Below are 15,446 nucleotides of genomic sequence, written 5' to 3'. Positions count from 1 at the left end.
CTCTCTCTCTCTCTCTCTCTCTCTCTCTCTCTCTCCATTTCATGGGTTATTTCATGCTTAATACAACCTAACATTTTCTGCTGGTTGTAAAGGGAAATTGATAGTCCATCCCTCGCCGTGAACTTTATCGTCTTTGCCAGCCTTTCGAGTAAAATTCCTCCGAATGGTCTGCTAAAATCATCATCACTTGGTAGTTATTTTTTTTTTTTTGTATGTGCAGTACAATGTTGTCAATGCAATTGTATGAATGGAATCAAAAACGCCCATCATAAAGATCTCCTCCATTTTTTTTCAACACATTGCTGTTATGCTGAACACAACTGTAGCTGCAGTGAAAACAAAAGCAAGCGGTGGCCCTGCTTCCGGCAAATGTTAAACAAGCCTCAAATCAAAAGCCTCCCTAAGGCACTGATGCGCGAGATTTTTGTGGAGTTCACTCACAGGTTAATCCCACAACTGGATAGGCTCACACAAATTTGCACGGTGAGCTCTGAAATTGACGCCACCAGTGAGCTGTTTGAGATGCCAATCAAAATGTCAAGCGCCTGAGTGGAATTTGACAAGACAGCTGGAGTGCACTTTGATTCTTTTTTTTCTTAAATACGCATACATTTCGGGATCTCTCTCTCTCTCTCTCTCTCTCTCTCTCCATTTCATGGGTTATTTCATGCTTAATACAACCTAACATTTTCTGCTGGTTGTAAAGGGAAATTGATAGTCCATCCCTCGCCGTGAACTTTATCGTCTTTGCCAGCCTTTCGAGTAAAATGGAGCGACGACTGAGGCATCCGTTGCGAGCTGGGTGTCTTAGCGCCATTGACAAAAATTCACCATTCACAAAAATGTCACCGAATAGGAAACCATAAACCAAACGCAATCTTTGCCCTTTTTGTTGGCTACACTTGGGCCGGCCCTAGACGGAAAGTTGGCAGGGTAGCCTCATTCGCAGGACTCCAATCCATCTCAATGGTAACTACTATTTGTCAGGCTCGGCTCAGTTACTGCCCATTTTGCAGTTTTGGCTTTGTTAATACAAGAGAGCAAGCAGCAGATGCTGAGAATGTGAGGCACGAATAGAGAGGGCCAATATTGAATTGGGTGAAAAGGAAAGTAAGAAAGTGAAAAGAGAAAGAGAGCGGGCTTTTGGAAAAGACCCAGGGTTGCCTCTTTTGATATCCCGAGGGCCTATTGAATGTTCCTTTTTAGAATGCAGGTATTGAGCGGTTATTTAGTCATCATTCATGAAATGAGCAAGGGCTGGCATGGACGCTACAGCTCCCAGACAGCAACCGGGAGCTGTTCCGCCTCTAGGCTTCTTCATTTAACATCAATGTCCAAATAAAGCCTCGGATCTGCAGTAGAGGATTATGACTTTTCAGCATTATTAGATTCTCAGAGTTCTCCTGCGTGTGCCGTGTGGAGCTGGCTCAGTGGTCGTCTCCCAACCCAGAGGTTGGGGGTTCAATCCCTGGCCAATTACGACTTTGTCGAAATGTCCTCGAGCAAGAGACTGAACCCCCAGCTGCTCCTGATGCGGTGTCATCAGTTGGTAAATGAGGAAACTGTGTAAACGGCTTTGAACACCAAAAGTCGAAAAGCACTATACAAGTGACAGCCCATTTAGCTAGAAGCCATTAGGTGCCATTATTATTTTTTTTAATATGTAACACCTTAAGACAAACTTAGTTGCTCCTAAAATATGCCCTTTGCCACAGAAGACATGTTTTTGTGTCCTCTAGGAGTGAATGGGTCACCGTTGTTTGACCCTCTCGAGTCACACTTCCAATTCCGGTCCGAATTGAGCCGGGGATATACACGTAGCCTGAATTATTTAACTAGTCCCTTGCATTTTTAATGACCCAGTGTCCCCATCACCCCTTTATGGAGCTGAAATATAACTGTCTTACTTCTTGCATTGTCGTCAGCATGTGCGGAAGTATAGGATTCTGAATCACGAGTCCGCTGCCTGGACAGGAGATTAATTATGGATAGACTTAACGCTATGTGCAAAATGAAATGAATATCTATCCTGTCAGTGAAGTCAGAGCTCGTTTTTTTCAGCCTCTGGCTATCCATCGTACATTTGAGATCTGGACTGGTAAAAATTCTGCTGCTTGACGAGTATTCGGAGTAAAACCATATTCATCAAGGACTTTGAAAAGCTTATGGTTCAGCTTCAGTCAATGTGTGATTTGATTAAAGAGGACATCCGATTGAAAGTGGATTTGCGAATTGCTTGCCCAACCATCAAAAGTGAAACTACTCAACCGAGTCAATACTTTTGACATTTTTTAGAGTTGTGATGTTAGAATTATGTTTGCCAACATGCTACACTAAGACTACCGGTATGTCCACACCATGCCCCAGATTGGCTTTTTCTGCCCGTATGTGACCTGTATTGGGTTTTTTTTTTCCGACAGTGTGAATGGATCAAGCCTGATATCCGTTTTCATATTTGGTCCAAGGTCGGATATGTATCGCATTTTATTCAATAGGACAGCAGTCTGAATGGACAGGTCGCATATATCGGACCTGCGCCTCAAAAAAGCCCAATATGCACTCCGTACGGGTGGGGTGGACAGACTGCTTTATACTGACAATTGTCTGTAAATCTGCAAAGCTGTTTTGAGTAACAAAGTCAACTTTATATTTGCCTTTAATTGAATCCCCCTTGAAACATGAAACATGAAATGGGCATTTACGGTGATAGTAGTAATTTAGCTACACAGACGGTTCATTTATTGCGCGCGGCAATGATGTGATGTTATCTTTAGTGATGTTGATGAGGAGATTGAAAAGCCTCGCCTCATTTCCCCACAATATTGTATTTCTACCTTCTTCCGAATGTTCCACTGTAGATATGAGTTGATAAAAACATGAGCCTCTGCACGCAGTTTATCAGGTATCCAAAAAAAAAGGACATTTTGAAATGTCCGCAATAATTCTTGGTCCTTGGCCTTTTGCTCACCTGCAAATATGATGTCTAAAGCAAAAACACATTTTCACAATCATGTCTTGAAATGTTTTCATCAATGTTTCATCAAGTCTGCGCAAGCAAGAACAAACCTCTGACATTGACTGTCGGCTTAGCACCAATCCTTTCGTTCATTTACCTTGCATAAATATCCATTCACTTTTCAGTTTTCTATCATTCTGTGAATTTTTCTCAGAATCGTTCACTTCTTCCTGTTTCAGTCATGAGTGCTCAAGGGCTCCAGGCCAAGGATAAAACTGGCTCCAGCGACCCCTACGTCACCGTCCAGGTGGGAAAGACCAAGCGTCGGACAAAGACCATCTTTGGCAACCTCAATCCAGTGTGGGACGAGAGGTTCTACTTGTAAGTAGCCTACTCTTGAAGAATTCATCCTCTCTCCGACCAGATGGTTCCTGTTGAGGCTCGGTTTTGGGGAAGCGCGGGGGGGGGGTTCAATCCATTATTTAGCATGTAAACCTGTGTTATTAATAGTTTAAGCGGAAGTACAGTTCGGTAGAACGTGCAACACAGCAGTTGCAGCACCACATTGCTGAAACCAGTGCTGTTGCAATTTTACAGTACCATCAATCAGGGTATGCACCAGAGTTTGTATCCCTGCAGTTTTCCCAACCAAATAAATTGTATGTGACATATTATGTTCTTACTCCTCTGCTTCTTCTTCTCCTGCTCTGAAACGGTGTGTAATAATCCCCAGAATTTCTTGACGGCTTTGCTCCCTGCCTCTATTTTCTCTCAGTAATTCCAGAAAAAATAGGAACACTGTAGGAAGACTGTGACATACTGAATAGGTATATTCTTGTCGTTGGCTTTTGGAACGCATTCATCTTCGGTATAAGATACTGTCAACATGAAAGTAAAAATAACATAAAGACTGATACATCGAAAGCATTTTGTTTCTAGTACCAACAAAATAAAAGCAGTACCCCAAAGCACTGCTAGCCGACCTGCTAGCATGGTCAGCTAGCAGGTGGCAACCTAAAGTAGTAGAAAATAGCAATGGGCACGTTTACCTAAATGTGTTATACTCATTACCGAGGTGAAAAGAAGACATAGTCGTCTTCGGCCAAAGCCGTATAAGTCAATCGTCTAATCTGTGTGCACCTGTGGCTATATCAGGCTAATGACTTTCGAGCATCGACCTACGCGCTGTTAACAGCCGATGGTATTGCTAATGTTGCTGCATTAACTGAGCACGTTGCATCAAAGAGGAGCTTGCTCCAGGGCCGCTTACTCCCAGAGACGCTAAATACGGTAGCAACGACAATTAAACTTTCAAACGGTAATAGCAACGGTTTAAAATTTTAATCACCGAAAGTAAGTCAATTCTATTGATATAGCACTTTAGTCACCAAGGGCTTTACATGATTGAAAAACATACAAATATAGATGTAACAAACAGAAAAAAGTTAATATTCAATCGACAGTCAACAGATAAGTCTGACAGGACTACATGTCTTTGAAACTGCTGTTTAAAAATGTCGACAGAAAATGTGAAAAAGCCTGGAGGAGCTGTGCCAAAGGGCAGATCGTTGTCACTACTTATGACAAATGTACTACTGGTATCATCAAAGTCACTGAATAAGTCTGAGATAGCAATGAGCAATTATCCCTCACAATTTGTTGATGGCGGTCCTGTTTTTCAGGCGATATCGCTCATTTCCCACATCAAAATTAAATAATGTTGCCGTAACATAGCAGTTGAAACCCGTCAAACATTGCAGGTTTTGATCAAGCAGTAATGAGCTCAGTAATTACGACCTTACAGTCTGAAAAAAGAGCAACAAGAAAAGCTCATTAAATACGTTTTAACTGAACCGGGATATGTTTTTTAATTTGCAGAATATCATTTAATGTGCATGTAAATACACGGGCAGGGCGGTATGACTCATAGCGTTTGCACAAGGGCCGGTTGTCCTCGGTTGCTCTATGGAAAGCTCCGGTTCCCAAAAGCCCTCCAGCAACTGATATGTTGATAAATCTGCGGCCTCGGAGACGTGCACTATGCATTATGCACTGCAGCCGTCCACTGTATTTGCCTCCGCCGCATCCCATTTGGATGCTGCAAGAATGCTCGAGAATCACGCAGACCTCAGCAGACATCAGGTTATAAATGCACTATTTTTATCCCCTGTGTGCTTCCACACTGAGAAATCTCAAGCATCTTTGCTCCTCATCAACGTATTCTTTTTTTCACCCCCTCGCAAAAGTGCCACGCCGTCTAGTGTTTGTGTCATTTCGGTAATACATGTTAATAAATCGAGGTGAGTTGCGGCAGAATGCGATCGGGCGGCATTAATCAATGCACAACAATCAACATAAAAACAAGCAGGTCTTGCCTCCGACAGCAGATTTATAGTGACAAATCTTGCGTTTGATGCCCCGCGCTTGACAACAATACTGCTTGGTGAACCATTGTTGCGGCGCTTCACTGTGATGAGCGCTTTTGATAGCAGATATGAAGCCAGTAATGTGTGAGCCTGACAGTGTTTATGAATCACTGCACAAGCTCATCTGTCGTCACCTTCGTTGAACGTTTTTACTTGCCGGGGTGCTACGCTCGCGTGAAGGGCTTGGGTTTAATCATTCCTTTGGAGGTTTCCGTGCATCCTGATATAGCTTCTATTCATAGATTTAGCTCGACTACGGCTGGGGCGTTTAAGAAAATATCCTTGAGTTTTACGATCACTGGCAGAATGTTAAATTCGCTTAGGATTCCGGCACATTTTTCAACAACGGACTGCATTTGAAGAAATTGCGTGCCGACATTTGGCATCATTCATCAACGTGACGGCTGCAGTAGAGTCAATCATAATAACTCTTTCGATGAAAACACTTCTTGGCCATCAGTACAATACGATCAAAATGAAAAACAGCAAGTACGGCGATAACTGCACACGACTTTTTGGCTGTGTAACGATATATTCCTAGAGCACGATGCAGCCTAGTGTCTTTGTAATCCCAAAATTGTATATGTACAGTAAACACATCTACTGTAGGCCATACATACAAAACAATCAAAAATAATAAGCCGCAATGATCCATGATGAAAACTCCAATTTATGCAATTTCGGCCTTTTCCACTCGTGCACCGGCTCCACACCTGTAATGAGTTCTCCGGCGGTGGCTGTAATAAAACTTTTTCCTATTACTACGGGGATGTAGATTAATAGAGTGATGCATTACTGCGTGCTTAGCAAAGAGCAAAATCCCAGACGAGCGCAGCTACGAGAATGCAGGGCTGCCCAAAGAAAGGGATGACAGCAGAAATACTGCAGCGAGCGTTCCTGTGGATTTTGCGCCCGAGACGTCATTCGTGCACGACCTAATCTGTTGGTTTTAATTGCAGGGGCGGACACGGTCTGACCTCATCTATAAATTCTCGGCGGCGGCGTTACGGCGTAGCCCCGTTGGACAGAAGCGTCGCTTATTTTACATAATGACGTTTTCGCAAATAGATAATCCTCCTCGGGAACGGCGACGCAGTCATTCTTGTGTAACACACAGCTCCGCTCTGATGATGTTCGCATGCGCTCAGAGAGAGTCATGCAGAGGAAAGGTCATGCAGCGTCTTGGGGGTGACGCTTCCTGCCAGGCAGAGAGCACGACTCGGCACACACACAAATGAGATGCATGCCCGTTCATACAATAATAACAGACTTTTATCTCATGACAGGCAAGAATTGTTCTTGTATTCTGCTTTGAAAAAAGGGGGGTGAGTGGGGGGAGGGGGCTTAAGGAATGTATGTGTCTGTGCTTATCTCCAATTGTGTATTTGACATTAAATCATTCTGCTCGGCTGAGCGCCCCGACCCGATGAGCTGTCAGCCAAACGCAACGCTGTAGAACACGCCGCCACTGATTGCTTTGACCGACGTGCCTATCCTTGCGCAATCCCCAGCGAATGTCACAACGCCACGGATCGCATCAAGGTGCGCGTGTGGGATGAGGACGACGACATCAAGTCGCGGGTGAAGCAGCATTTCAAGCGGGAGTCGGATGACTTCCTGGGCCAGACCATCATCGAGGTCCGCACGCTCAGTGGGGAGATGGATGTTTGGTACAATCTAGGTATGTAGTTTAACCACAAATGACATGCGAGACTGGTTGACAACAAAACGCCTTGAAGCATCTCATGGAACTTCTAAACTGTGGCTTTTAGCACGCAACAGGACCCGATAAAAAAACTGCGCCTAAGCTACCTCAAGCGTCAAATGTCAAAAGCAGTCGATCTCCAAAAGTAGTGGGTCTCCAGGGCCAGCGAGGCCTTCTCGGCTGACCAAAACACTATCAGAAGTACTGACATGCATTCACTTCTTTTTCTCCTCTTGACAGGGCTGCTTATGGCAGCCCTGTGATCGACTGGTTAGCGCATCCGCCTCGCAGTGCAGAGGTGCAGGGTTCAGTTCCGGCTCAGGCCTTCGTGTGTGGAGTTTGCATGTTCTCCCTGTGCCTGTGTGGGTTTTCTCCGGGTACTCCGATTTCCTCCCACTTTCCAAAAACATGCATGGCAGGTTAATGGAACACTTGAAGTTGTCCCTCGGTGTGTGCATGGGCGTGGATGGTTGTTGGTCTCTGTGTGCCCTGCGATTGGCTGGCAACCGGTTCAGGGTTGCCCGAAGACAGCTGGGATAGGCTCCAGCATGCTCCGCGTCCCTTGTGAGGATAAGCGGATCAGAAGATGGATGGATGGTGCTACTTCCAGTACATGTTTGTGAAAGTGTGTATGATATATATATAAATATATATCTTATCTTATGTGGATTTTAGAAGTTTGTCCAGTCAAAATCTTAACTTTGCCTTTACATGTCAATCTAATCCGCCCAGAGTCTTCAGAAGCGCTCGCTGTACAGCACCTTGAAAAAGTATTTGTACCCGTTCAGCTTTCTCCCCATTTTCTTGACCACCTTAATCACAAACTTCAATTTACGATTCCCTGTGATAGACAAACACGAAGCAGCACAAAATTCTGAAGCGGAATGAAAAATTTACACAACTTTCAAAGTTTAAAGCGAATACGAATCTGAAAAGTGTGCCATACAATTCAACTTACTAAATAACATAAAAATGAATAAAGTGAAAGCTTGTCCCTTGCATTTCCCATCCCGATTCGTGGCTGTCGTCATCAGACCACAAAGTTTATGCTCGACAAGCAAATTGATCTCCTCGTCCCGGCCTCCCTTACAAAATCCCATTACACTGTAGCCACAGTGTAACCACGATATCCGCTCCCATCCAATAACCATTATCCTCAAAGATAGCAGGATAAATTTACGGTCGGATCAAGTGTGTTCCAATTGAGGCCATCAATACCGCTCAAGTACCAAAGAACACGCGGGCCCTGTGGTTCCCATTCCGAGTGTTCTGCTATTTCCGCTCTCCCATTGGTTTGAATGGCGGCTTAATAGGAGTGCAGACTGCCGCTCAAGTATTGTTTGTCTCTCTGGCTAAAAGGAAGCAATTTGCGCTAATAGTGACCCCATGGCCGGTGCCGCGGTTCAGAGTCTCTTTAAATACCTGCGATGAATGTTTAAAAGGGCTTTTGCCGAGGTGGGTGATCACCCCATCGCAGCTGCACTCCTCTTGAAGCCTCTTGAGCGCCTCTTCAATGCGAGGCCTCATGCCTTCGCTTTGCCCCTTAATTATTTTTCACTTTGTATAAATTGCCACAGATGGTTGAAATCCACCAACAGACGAACTTGGTATATTTTACTGTGTCAATGCTGCCTTTTACAAAACGCGCAGAAATTGGGGAGATTCGGCTTCCTGGTGAAATTTCAGGAAGGACCTAAAATGCAAAATAACCTTTCCAAGAGAACTTCATTTGACCTCTCAACATGTGAATGCACGTGATCTGCTCCTCAAGAAATGTCCGACTTTTTTGCACAACTTGCTGTTCTCTAACAAGGAACTGAACGGCCACCGGAGACGAACCTGTGTGAGGCAGCATGGTGCCACTGACGAGAATTGCAAATAAGAAAGATTATTATTAAAATCTGGACTTATTTTTGGTGTTGCATGACTTGAGAAAAGCTTCCTAAATGTCCACCGTAACGTTTCATGCCACAGTCATGCATTCCTCGGCTCTACCTAACTTGTTGACCACACAGGACAATTTTTCGTAAAGTGAACAGGCTCAAAATTTACAATTGTTGCCGCTGATGTTTTTCTCATCAGAGCTCGGACTCAAATCTGACCATAATATCGCTATTGTGTATCACGCTTTACATCACAAATTCAGACCAAGACAACAGCACCTCTGGCGGTTCCAGCCAAGTAAAATCAACCAGATATTATTGATTACCCAAAACTGCCATGATGAATGTGAACATTTTCTGGTTCATTATGCACATTTGAGAGTAGGACAGCATTGATGCTTGATAGTACATGATGTCATCCAATCAATGATGCTTGGCATTTTGTTTCGATAATGTGATTCATAGACTTTTGTTGATTTACGGGCACTGCATACTATACGTCATGTTGTTATGATGAATTCAAGGACACATTTTCACCATAGAGGACAGTTCCTGTACTGTAACATTATTCTCTGGGTTCCGGCTTGACATACTTTTCAGTTATGTTTTTGGAAATGGTTTATGAATGTAGTAGCTTTTGCCAATGGAGACAATGAAGAGTGTCCACTATAGGTTCAACAATAAATATATTGTTCTGACTTTTAAGAATATATGCCTTATTATTATTATTATTATTATTATTATTGTTAAGATTTCCTATCAGACCCTCAGTACTTCTCTTTTGTATTCAATAAGTCGGCCCGGTTGTGATTTGCAGATAAGAGGACCGACAAGTCGGCCGTGTCCGGCGCCATCAGGCTCAAAATCAGCGTGGAGATGAAGGGGGAGGAAAACGTGGTGCCACCTCACGGCCAGTACACCTGTTTACACGAGGTAACCTTGTACCAATTCATAGAAATCGAACTAATCTATCTAATCTGTATTAATCAGCGTGTAATGAAGTTCTGTGAGCAGGTATGTCCGCGCCAGAAACATATGCTGTGTGCAGCCGTTTGTTTTTGTAAAATGCTACATCTGTCAGATTTGTAAGGGTTCAGCTTTGTCTCCGGCAATCTAACACGAACTGACACCACTCTCCATCATCGCGCACTCCGTCCCTTCGTATCTCCCGTCCCACTTGCAGAACCTGTTCCACTACTTGACCGAGGGCAAGAACAACGGCGTGGTGAAGATCCCGCAAGTGAAAGGCGAAGAGGCGTGGAAAGTCTACTACGACGACGTGTCCCAGGAGATAGTCGACGAGTTTGCCATGAGATACGGAGTGGAGTCCATCTATCAGGCCATGACGTGAGTACCACCCTGATCTACGGTCCTGTACCTCAGACATCAGTCACTGTCTCATCGGACAGAGTGGGGGGGGGCAGAAAGAGAAGAGGAAGATGAGGAGAAGTACAGTAGTGTCTCCTCAGCATTATCAGAGCTCCGAGGACTATTGAGTTTCCACGTTTGATTGATTTGATGCTGGTGTCGAGCAAAAACTCCTTTGGTCACATTGATTATGGACACAAACACTCTCTCAATCTCCAGATTGAGAATACTTATTCCTTTTCCTTCCTTCCTTTCTACCTTCCTTCCATTCATCCATCCCCCAAAACTCAGAATGAAAATTGAAAACTCAGGTGTCGGAAGTACAGCGGACCCCCTGCTACTTGCAGTGGGAGAGGGCCCAGGTCCAAACATGAACAGCGAATGTGCGAGTAATTAATGCTCCCTTATAATTGAAATCTATCCATTCATTATCTGAAGTGCTTGTCCTCACAAGGGTCGCGGGCATGCTGGAGCCTAATCCCAGCTTTCTTCAGGCAGCAGGCAGGGTAAATAAAGAGCACACATAGACCAACAACCATTCACACTCACAGTGACACCTTGGGATAATTTCGACGGTTCCATGAGCCTGCCATGCATGTTTTTGGAATGTGGGAGGAAACTGGAGTACCTGGAAAAAAATCCACCCAGGCACAGGGAGAAGATGTAAAGAGTCAAGATTCAAACACTGGACCTCTGAACAGGCGGATGTGCTCACCAGTCGGCCACCATGCCTTACTTATAATTGCCACGAAAAAAAAAATCTGGAAAGAAAAATTCAAATAAGCACGTAAAGGGGAAAAAAAGGACACAAAAAAAGACTAAACAAAAACAAATGAGAGATGGTTTCTGCAAATACGGTCCCCCCCACCAAAAATTGCAAAGGTGAATTTGAGGATGCTGAACCGCCAATGAGCAGGAATTCACTAAAATGCAATTCATAACAATTCGCTTGATTTTGTAAAACAATTTGAAACATAAAGGATAAGAGTGGACCAAATATAATCGAAATTTGGTTTCAAGGTTCCTGTAAATCCTGAACCCAAAAGAAAAGGGAGTGGCTGCAGCACCCTACTGGTTGCTTGTTTATTTTTAATTATTTCTTTATTGTTCATTGGTGAACGCAGGGTTTATCAAAGTAAAAGTCCTCTCCCTCCCTTGTTTTTACAAAACAAAAATGTAGCCAATCTTTGCCTCGGCAGTCGCAAACTTTTTTGTTGCATTTTCCAGTTCTTACCAGTTTTGCGAAAATGAGTATTTTCACCATGGCGCTAAATGTAGTAGTTATTAGTGGGAGTGTCGTATTCAACCAATGTTTACCACAGGTTTGTTTCACAATCAAAATTGCAACTTTTCAACGGTGGGAACACAGATCAAGTTACCAAGGCCATCAAACTAGACCTGATGTGTGCGCGTGACCGTCAATTTCAGTTTTTTTTTTTTTTAAATGGTGATGATGATTATGACAGAATTAATAAAGTACGTTTACATAAAGTCCTAGTGATTAACGCTCAAGTTCCCTAGGCATTAAACAGTGTTTATGATGTGCAGTGTGCAGGCTGTTAGTCACAGCTAATAACGTTCCATTTGTTACGACTACATCTCACTAATCGTCGTTTGAATCTGGCTTTTTAAAAGGGCGAGAACACATTGCGGGTTAACACAGCAACCGACTTTATTGAAGTCATCATCTGTGCGTAGAAGGCCACAAAGCTTCAGAGGGTTTTTTTTTGGTGTGTTTTCTATGGAAAATGGTTTTGACGGCAATAAAACTGCACACCTGTATTGCGCCAAATGTACTTGGCCATTTAGCTGATTAATTGGATAATTTATGGATGCCGTTCGACAGGTTAAAAAAAAGTGTTTTGATCACATTTTGCCTATTGAGAGCTGCTCCCGAATGCGACGGATAATTGAGCAGGTACTTTGTAGTACAAGATCTCATTGAATGGCTTGAAAGAGCATTTTTCCCAATGAATTGCTTTAAGTTCAGAACCTGTTTAGGATGTTGTACCTCACCGTAAATTCTTCAAAAACCTCAATCTCCCCCCCATCTTTACTGAACAACCACTTCCTTCCTCTGTCCCCCACATTACATTCGGGGGGCAAATTCAAAGGGGGTGCAGCACAAAATTGGGACTAATGGCTCTGGGGATTGAACTAACCGAGCACCACAGGACTTCAACAGATGCAATCATCAATCACTTTACATGGTTCTCCTTCCTCGCCCCCTCACAACAAGTGCCTCTGGGTAATTTGGTATCTGAAAGCAGACTAATGATGGAGACATTTGGATCAAAACATGTTTGTGTACAGCCTGTTCTTAGAATTTAGTCGGGATGTGAAAACTGCATGTTCTTTTGAACTAATCTACAAGGGAACTGAAGTATGTTTTCAGGGCGCTCTGACTTCAAATTTAGACCTTTTCCCATCGGAAATGAGGCAGTTAGAAAATCTGGAATTTTCTGAAGATGCTACTCCTTACCGCCTGGCAATAGGTTAGGTAACATTTTTAAATTAACCCATTCAGGGACAGCGGTGACAACAGTGGAGAGCTTATCATGTTATGATAACCTACCTAAACCAAAATTATACACCCATTGACCATGTGTCATGCTTTCTAATATTCTCATTAGTGTATGAACATATACAACAACAAAACAATGTGCCCACCACTAATTGTGGAAAATGCGCAGGGGGCTGGGGAGTTGTGTATCCTCACGTTAACGCTAAACAGCCTGATAACTGACTTTAGACATACAGTGGTACCTCTACTTACGAACGTCTCTTCATACGAAATTTTTAAGTTATGAAACGCCTCAACAGGAAAATATTGCCCCTCGTTATGAAAGAAATTTCAAGATACGAAAGGTAAAAATACAGTATGAGCCGCCACTCGCAGCATTGTCATCATTTGCCCCTCGGGCCATGAGGCGTTCCAAATGTGAATCACCCATAAAAGTGTTCACCAGTCGGGAGATCGCTCACGATGCTGATGTTTGCCTTGGACATTTTCAAAGGATTGTTAAAAGCCGACAAAAGCAAAAGTCATTGAATCAGTTCTTTACAATAATCTACTTGTAACATGTATTTGTTACATATTTTGATGCATTTTTATGCTTTAGAAAACATTTATGTCTGAATTTTGGGGGGGCCTTGGAATGGATTAGGGCATTTACCTGCAAAACACGTTTCAACTTACAAAGTTTTGTAGTTCAGAAATTTCCTCCAGAACCAATTCATTTCATCAGGAGAAGTTCCACTGTATTGTGCTTCACAGCCAGGACAGAGTAACGGATCACTCCAGAATGTTGCAATATGTTCTATTTTCGCTTATACGTGTCCATCATGCTTTGCCATCACTGGTACCCTTTTGTGGAAACATCAAATGAGGCAAAAAAAAAAAAAAAAGCTGAGCTGCGGGGATTATTTTGCAACTACAAAGGCACGTTCTCCCAAAACATTTCCGTTGGTATTTAAACTGGACAGATGCGGAAACATTCAACATAGCAGGAGGTTCCCCTTCTTTTTATGCCTTCTTGGTGAGAGCATTAGCAAAGCAAAGCAGCTATTTTCCTTGGTTTTCTCGCTTCAGCAGGGTGCCTCACCTTTGTGCTGCTGTATTCTATTTTGCATTCAAGTAAACTTGTAGATGACTACACATTTACATTTTGATGCGCCTGCAGTGTTGAATAGCACGCGTTTTATGTGCCCTACAAGCAGTGATGCAGATGCTATAGCATTCATATTTTTTGGAATTAGCATACCGTCATTTCTTTGGAAATCTGTGCTGTGGTCACGTTTCAGCAATTCCCTACTGGCCTTATGTATATATGAGTGTGAACTTATTTCATGTTCATAAAAGTATGATGACTCCAATGTTCCATAAATGTTGGTTGGTTACAGTGTTATCTCCTATTTCTATTTCCTTGTATTGGTAGGACAAGAAAATCTCAAATTGTCTGTTTTGTGGCTGAAGTAGAATACTCGGTTTTTCGACAAAAAAACAAGATGAGTGTCTTGAGAAATTAACAAACTATCATCGATCAAAATCAGTTGTAATGCCCATTTCGAGCAGTGGTTAGCATGTCTGCCAAACAGTCGAGAGGTTCCGGGTTTGAATCTCAGGTCCTCTGTGTGGTTTGCAAGTTCTCCCTGTGCTTGCGTGGCTTTTCTCAGGGTACCTTGTAGGCTAAATTCTCGAGACTAAACTGCCCATACTATAGAATGCTTGTTTATCTATACAGCATGATTGGTTGGCGACCAGTACAGGGTGTATTGATGTCATTTCTGATGTGACTAATGACAACAAGTGTGATATAAAATGCAATATAATAACATTATGGTTACTGTAATATGCAAAGTACAAAGCGAGGTTAGCATCTGTTAGAAGCATCAACTTATACTAGAAAATAAATCACTAAATGTGTGGTTATTGTAACATCCCAACAATAAGAAGCTTTGATTTACTCTCCAAGAAACTAGATTTGTTTTATCGCTAACGGAATGGCTATTCCAGTCCACACACCTTTGCTTTACAGCACATGTCTGCATTATTCATTCAGGATCTCTTCAAAAATGAACTCTTTCATCAGAGAGGATTGTTTGGAACATCAATAAAATGGTGATTACTTAAGCATATATTGATTCATGAATGCATGTGCCCGCCAAAGGAATCAGACTTCATTTGTGTCGTCTCAAATCGTCTCTGAGTTTATTGTTCTTAATTGTGCCCACGTCCCACAACCATAATTACGAATAATTACCATTCATTTTCCCTGGCAGGCATTTCTCCTGCCTGTCCGCCAAGTACATGTGTCCCAGTGTGCCGGCGGTGATGAGTAACCTGCTTGCGAACATTAACGCCTACTTCGCTCACACAACCACGACCACCACAACCACCGCCTCTGCTTCGGATCGATTCGCCGCTTCCAATTTTGGGGTAAGTTCTTTAATATAAACCTGGGACCAAGTGAATAAATGTCAACTACTAAGGTAATGCCTACATTCTCCGGTTGGGAGCTCTGTGTGGATGTTTGGCCTCACTGACGTCACATTCTTCTTCAGGCTACAAACTAGTTTTATTTCTGTTAAGCTAAGTCGTGTAGTCC

General features: G+C 43.0%; 1 protein-coding gene across 5 annotated transcripts in view; it reads left to right on the top strand.

Annotated features, from left to right (window-relative positions):
- Positions 1–15,446, top strand: part of unc13c (unc-13 homolog C (C. elegans)) — a 110,548-nt gene that overhangs the window by 37,313 nt on the left and 57,789 nt on the right. For all 5 annotated transcript variants that reach the window (XM_019866709.1, XM_019866708.1, XM_019866707.1 and 2 more), the window contains 5 exons: positions 3,196–3,337; positions 6,894–7,063; positions 9,788–9,903; positions 10,154–10,317; positions 15,121–15,277. In XM_019866709.1, the coding sequence (XP_019722268.1) occupies positions 3,196–3,337; positions 6,894–7,063; positions 9,788–9,903; positions 10,154–10,317; positions 15,121–15,277 (749 nt within the window). The remainder of the gene's footprint in view (positions 1–3,195; positions 3,338–6,893; positions 7,064–9,787; positions 9,904–10,153; positions 10,318–15,120; positions 15,278–15,446) is intronic.

Source organism: Hippocampus comes, unplaced genomic scaffold (genome assembly GCF_001891065.2).
Source record: "Hippocampus comes isolate QL1 unplaced genomic scaffold, H_comes_QL1_v1.1 scaffold82, whole genome shotgun sequence".
Taxonomy (NCBI): Eukaryota; Metazoa; Chordata; class Actinopteri; order Syngnathiformes; family Syngnathidae; genus Hippocampus; species Hippocampus comes.
Note: the sequence above shows the minus strand (reverse complement) of the source record. Positions and strands in the feature narration are given on the sequence as shown.